Source organism: Vigna umbellata, chromosome 1 (assembly GCF_029865625.1).
Source record: "Vigna umbellata cultivar VRB3 chromosome 1, Vumbellata_1.0, whole genome shotgun sequence".
NCBI lineage: Eukaryota > Viridiplantae > Streptophyta > Magnoliopsida > Fabales > Fabaceae > Vigna > Vigna umbellata.
Window position 1 is genome coordinate 92,853,053 of NC_142165.1, and position 7,430 is coordinate 92,860,482.

A 7,430-nucleotide genomic window follows, 5' to 3' on the forward strand; every position below is an offset into this window, starting at 1 on the left:
ACTTGAGAATATGAATGTGTTTATGGCTCTGTTTAGATAAATTTTGAGAAAATAAATACTACTTTAGATTTATTTACATTTACAAAAAATAAAAACAATATAGGTTATTAATTGTACTTTAAAAAAAATTGATGAAGAGGAATTGTTTTTATCAATTGGTGCTGGAAGCCTGAACCGGTACAGTGCATGTCGGCAAGACTGATTTAAAGAAGGAATACAAAGCAATTACCCATGACAGCCTAGGATCAAGTACTTTTTAAAATTAAAATGACGTCACTTAAACTAAACAAATGTATTTAATTTTGTTGATTAAACAAGTTTGATTTACGGGTTAAAAAGTAAAGCTAGAATCAAGTTTTTGTTTCGTAAAATGTCATTAAAAGTATATTATTCATTTAGTTTTCATACATATTTTATCTTTTATACCATACTTAAAAATTATCTAATTTAATTCTTGTAAATATTATTTTAATCTCGTTTACTTCTCGTACATATCATTCGTAATTTTTCTTTTAAATGCTTAGGAATTAAAAGAGATAAAAGTAATAACTTATCCTGCTTTGTTTGGCACTAGAGGAAGACTACATCAAAAAGACCTTTACCTAGACCTTCTTCAGTAATGCAGAACATAAGGGAGAAAGATGATGACCTGACGAACACCCTTGTAACAACGGAAGAAACAAACAGATCTACTGTTAACACACAGAGAAAGCCTAACAGAATTTAGAATAGTTTTTATTCAACTGCAAAATCTGGTATTAAATCCAAACCCACTAAAAACTGTAATAAGATTTATCATCTGATTTCCAATCCAAAGTGCCAAAAGCCTTTTTTATGTTCATTTGAGAGCCATATTGCCACCAAAAGGTTTATTATCTGAAAAATTAATAGTTTCCGAAGCCATAACAATGCAATCTTTAATGTCCAGCTTCACAAAACCATTCTGAGTTTTTCTTATCGCCAACCAAAAATTAACATATTAACAATTAAAGTTTTCAGATAAAAAAGACTACCAAAAAAATACATCTAGTAAATTATTATTAATTATTTTAATATTATTTGTACGTAACGTATATAAGGGCTGTAAAATTAATAATATTATTAAATATTATGAAAATATAAGTTAGTAAAGTATGATATATATTATATTAATATATAAAACGTATGATATAAATTGTTATCATAAAATATATATATATATATGTACATATATATGTACACATATATATGTATATATATATGTATATATATATATGTATATATATATATATATATATATATATATATATATATATATATATATATATATATATATATATATATATATATATATATATATATGTATATATATAAACGTAAACTGGTGCATGGAGGGGATCTTATTCATTTTTTTTTTTCTGTTTGGATTGATTGATGTTGTTTGACTGACAGGATGTATGTATGGTGTTGTTGAGTGGTTGTAAAGCATATGAATGTGAACTACAATGATGTAATTGAGTATGAAGTGGACATCTCAGGGTGAGATGATTGAAAGTGATGTGTGGGGTGTTGTTGTTGTTCGGTATAACTTAATGGAGCTTTGAACTGGTATGTCTATCCCTACACTCGAAACACTGTTCATGCTCAAATAGAGTGTAAGTGGTGAGAGTAAAGGGAGGTTCTCGTCTATAGTCTTAGAGTTTAGACATAGACAGATGGGGGATTTACCTTGCATAGTGTTGGGGAGTGCCAGTTGAACTACGCAAGTGCAAAGACGACCAATAGTTCGACAGTTATACCAATCCAGATGAGTCGTGTGAGTGTTTGAGTCATGGTTTAAAGTGGTATGCCTTGATTGTTCTTTATATGTAGCTAAGCACGATGATATTTATTGATTGAACTATATGATTACTCCTTGTTTATCTAGCTCACCCTTGCTTTCTTTGTTGTGTGCTGCTTGTGTATGTTTTTCTTTGCAGTGATCATCCACTTGGATGGGAGCAGATGTTGTTGAGGAGGTTACCTTGTAGCAAGAGTTGGAGGATGTTGATGATGCAGTATACTATTTTTAGGATTTCTAAATTTAAGTTAGTGTTATTTTGAAGTACTCTAAACCGTTTAAGTTTCAAGTTCTGTCTTTTTATGGATGATTGTAATATACTATTCTATTCTGACTCTTCTCTTTTTGAAATGTGAACACCTAAATTATATAATTATGATTATTATATATCTGGGATCGCACAACATTAAAATATTTACATCAAGAAATTTTTTTCTAGAAAGTCGCGCTGCTAAAAGAAAAAATTCTACTAAAAACTAAAATAATAAAAAGAAACAGCATATGATAAACCTCTTCTTCTTCCTTGAGTTATTAAGATACAATACTTATCATCAGTTTAGAAGCTGCGCAGGGGTAGCTAAATGGATAATGCAAAGCGCAATCCCACATAACTGGAAGAGATTATAATTCTCCTGTGTCAGAGGAGAAACTTCACCTCTCTCTGTAAAACCTTGCTGGCATGTTGATGCTGTTTCCATAACTGAACTCATCCACATCCTAGTTACATCATAATTCCCCGACAAGAAAACCCCCACCGAGTTCACTATTGTCCATGCTGCATCTGAGTACAGTTCCAAGCAATCTCTTAAGGCCCCCAAAGTAAAGCTACCAACGCTTGTGCTATTCAATAGCATCTCTATTGTTGCCACCGAGCTGCTCACATTCTCTAGTGCTAGCTCCATTGCAACCAACGCCAACCCTTCAAGATTTGCAGAGTGACTCACCGGAACTACCGGAAGAGAACTTGAGCATAGCCCGTAGCTCAATATGATAGATTGGTTCGCACATATTTCGCAGGTTTGCTCGATTATGTCCTTGGGCACTCTCCAGGTGGAGCTTGTTCCAAGAGAGAGTGTGGTGATAAACAAGGAAAAAAGGGTGAAAGAGAACAGCAGTAAAAATGGCCGAGACATCGTTGGTTTGGTATGGACTGAAAGTGGTGCGTCTATATGAAGTGTTACTCATGCATGCAAAGGTATGTATATATGGTTCATGTACGTGAAGGGATAGCAGGACATAGTGGAAATGTAGTGTCAAAACGGAAGTTTCCTTAACGGCTTTTTGGTTGTTGCTTAGTTATGAGAGAGTACTGTTTTAGCCTTTATATTGGTTAATTATTTAAGGGGAGTGTTTTCTGGATATGCAGCACTTTCAGCAGAAGTGGAATAGTACGGTTCGTTAGTAATTTCGTGGAACCATTTAGCTGCGGAAACTTCGTGGGGTCACATATACATGACAGATTCAGTACGGACGAAAGGTTCGGGCAACAACATACCTTTTTTTCATTAAACTCTATTTTAGAATTTTCAAATAGTTCTACAAATTACATTTTTATTCAAGGATAAAAGTAATGTTATCGTTTAAAATGTATACTGTTGTCGCATTCATTTTCGGAATTAAAAAAATTGAAGAGAATTTCTAAAAGTGCAAGTGTGGTATAGTCCTTAATTAAGTGTGTTCATATAAGTTCCTAAAATGTAGCCACTTTCCATAGTTTCGATTTATAAATATAGGCTAATATCCATACATGAAAACGGTTTAAATTAAATGAAGTGAAGGGCAAATTACACCTTTTTTAAAATTATTTGAAACTTCTAAATTTTAGAAATTATTATGTTAATAGCAAATAACCTTTTAATAATTTTCAATGGAGTAACTTTTTCTTTTAGTTATTTCTATAAAACTATCAATTAGTTTCTATCCGACGTAAACTAATTTCAAAGACCTGTCTTTTTAGTTTAGAAGTCAAATTAAAAGCAATTTAATTTATGGACCTAAGTTTTATAAAAAAAATTAACATAATTCAAAGACCTGTTTAGTTTAGAAATCAAATTAAACATAATTTAATTCATTAACCGATTTACTAAGTTAGACATGCTTTATATTATTATTAATGACGGGAAACATGACTTAACAATTCTTTTGGGTCTTCAACAACTTGTTTGACTCTTTGGGATTAATAATATATCAAGATCATTTTATGACTTGCACCCAAACATATTTTTCACTTGCAACATGTTTTATATTTCACTTATTTGATGTGTGTTTCTTTTTTATGCAATAAAAACAAACAAGTAACAAAGGACAATTTATAAGAGCTAGTTGTTCCTTGTTCAACTCATACTTTACAAGTTCTTTTAATTAGGTTTTTCTTTTTGAAAACCTTTTCAAAAAATATAGGTTTTTCAACATTTTTATTTTTTGACAGTTTCTCTAAGCAAATTTTCTAAAATGTCAATATCAAACATATGCTATTATACGACTAATATTCAATGTAAGACTCGTGAAAAATATTTATAATAGTAAATTTTAGCATTTTATTTGTAATAATAATTTTATGGATAGAAAAAAAAAATTAAATTTTTGGATATAAAATTATTGTAATTTTAGAGGTTCAAATTTTTTTACTTATTCAGAATTTTTAAGAAAAGTGAATAGTGAATAGTGAATAGTGAATAGTGAATAGTGAATAGTAAAAAGTGAATAGAAAAAAATATATATATATAAAAATTTGGAAGGATAAGAATTCCTACGTAGCATGGAAGGAGATGTGATAAGATTTATCAAGTTGTTCATTAAAATACTATTTTTAAAATAATATTAAAATAATAAATAATATTAAAAAATTAATGAATAGTAAAAAATTTTACCTATAAATAGAGATCAGAGGAATGGAGTTTTTGCACCAAGAAGTAGAGAGAAATTAGGAGAAGAGAAGAAATTAGGAAGTTTTTGGAGTAGGAAGAAATTTTAGAGTAGAAGTTCTGAAGAGTTTTCGGGGAAGCAAATTCAGAGCAAGAGAAGTCTGGAATAGAGGTAGGGGAGCTAACCTTTCTAAGCTTTTATGTTATGATATAGTACTGTTTTATTACTATTCATGTCTTGAAATTATGTGTGAATACTGTTAATGCTTACTATTTATTTATCTTGAATTTCTGTGTCAATATTATATGCTGTTATTTTGAATCTGTAAATAAGAAATTTGTTAAAACTAGTTGAGGAACACTTTGGCTAAGGAAAGACTTGGTACTTAAGTTGTCCATTGTGACGCACCTCTCTTTCCTGGAAGTCTACTCGACAAACTTTTAACTTAATTCTTGTTGAACAGATTATGTACTGTTAAATTATTATGCAATATATCTCGTTGGAATGAATTTATGTTATTGTGGTAGATACGAAATTGTGAATTTTAATTGTGATGATTGTAATTTATTATATTGGATTTGAATTTATGCATCCGAACATGATATGAGTATTATGGGGAGATTTCGTAATAGTATAATGTGAGTTGAGGAATGTGAGCATTGTATGAGTCTCGTGGAGAGATTCTGTATTGATGTGGTAATTGTGTATATGTTGATGTTGAGGGTCCTGTAGTTGGAGGTTATCCTGATACTCTAATAATCATCCAGTCTCAAGTAGAGAAGGATGAATTATGTGGTGAGAGGAGCAGGAGGTCCTGGTCTATGTGCCGGTTTTGGACATAGTGAGGGGACTAACCTTGTGAATGGTATGGAGTATTTTGGAAGTGTATTTGTAAAAAGAAGTAGAAGTCATCACAAGTGCATAACCTCCCGTGACCGCTCATCAACGTATCATCCGGATGAGTGTCTTTTTGGGTATTGTGGGATGAGTGTCTTTTTGGGTATTGTGGGATGAGTGTCTTTTGGGTATTGTGGAACGAGTGTCTGATATGAATTATGGTATGATGGTTTGAGGGTGTATGACATAATTATTATATGATGTTAATATCAAAGCAATTATGCATGTTTTATAAATGAGTGTTGCATGTTAGCTCACCCTACTTGTTTGTGTTGTTTGTGTTTGGGTATGTACGATGATCGTATAATTCGTTATACGGGAGTAGATGAAGGAATGTCGTATGATCCAGTACCAATGAAGAAAGAGATTGAAGAATAAGTTAGAAGAATTTGAGTTATATTTAGAAGTTTATAGTTGAAATCTGAGTTTAAAATATGTATAGATATATATCAGCTGTAAATCTTTAAGTGTGAGATTACGGAATGTTACCGTAAATGTAATGTTACAATATATAAATTATGAATTATCCAGTGTGAGATATTGGGATGTTACATTCAACATTCAAAGTATTTTTCTTTTCTAAATTTGAAATTCTACCTTTTCAAAACTTCTTCTAGAGCTTGATCAAATTTATGTTTTTTAAAATCCTTTTCCAATTTTTCATTTTTTTACAAGTACCATCTAGTTTTTCATATTCATCAAGCAGTTCTTGAAATGTATTATATAAATCAACATAATCGTAGTTTTAGCCAATGAGAGAGTTTTCATCGAGCCTGTTTCACTCTACTTTTCGATGCTAAATCACAATAAACACATTATTTAGTATGGTGCTATACATCTTATGGGACCGAAATGGAAATCATTGTAGGATCATGACAAAGTTGCAATACGTAGTTAAAGTAAGACAGGTCTTTAAATATGTGAAGCAATTTAATATGTGTTAATTAGAATATTAACATTTTATATTACTTCAGTAGTAGTCATTTAACATTTTATTTAAAGTACGAATGTTAATTATTGTTATATAAATGAAAAAATATATATGAACTAGTTTTCAATTTTAAAAAATAAAAACAAAGAAAGTTTTTAAAGAACGAAGTCAAAATTTACCTTTTTTTTTGAAAAAAAACATACTTAAGTTATAACAGTACAATAATTTATTTAATTAGCGTTGACAATGAATTTGTTAGTAAATCTAAATTACACTAGTGATCATTAGTATTGCATCAACCCATGATCAGATCGAATCCATGAATGCTTGTCCACTTCTATTCTTAACTTCCTTTAACATTCCAATATATAATAAATCAATACATTATAATTATATCATATATATAGAGAGAGAGAGAGGAATCATCATTAGTATTGCATCATGACCAGATCGAATCCATGAATGCTTGCCCACTTCTATTCTTAACTTCCTTTAACTTTTTTTTAAACATTCCAATAATAAACCAATACATTATAAATATATATATATATATATATATATATATATATATATAGTTTGTCAAAAGCAGAGCTAAAACATTGTTATGTTTAGTGTTTACACAGTTTTAATTCTTTCTTGGTAATCTTTCTGTTATTGTCAAATATTAATATACTATGAAGAAACCACTGGAATTTGTTGTCACGTAATGCATGCATGATTTTGTGAGATTTTATTACTGATCCACTACAGTTAATAAAATAAAAGAGAAAAAAAAATCGCATATATATAAAAAGAGAGATAAAAACGTAAAAGGAAAAAATCAAGACAGGAAGTAAAAGAGCGAAATAATAAATGATGGAACTAGATTAGTTTGTTTATTGAAGTATGAGGTACATGTGTTGAATATAAGAGTTTTGA

The 7,430-nt window shown here is 30.0% G+C and overlaps 1 protein-coding gene across 1 annotated transcript; it reads right to left on the bottom strand.

Moving 5' to 3' along the window:
• Positions 1-2,184: 2,184 nt before the first annotated feature.
• On the bottom strand, positions 2,185-2,983 carry LOC124838633 (putative invertase inhibitor). The gene has a single exon (XM_047314286.2). It carries the CDS (start codon positions 2,950-2,952, stop codon positions 2,371-2,373), a length of 582 nt encoding a protein of 193 aa, XP_047170242.2. The 5' UTR covers positions 2,953-2,983; the 3' UTR covers positions 2,185-2,370.
• Positions 2,984-7,430: the final 4,447 nt, after the last annotated feature.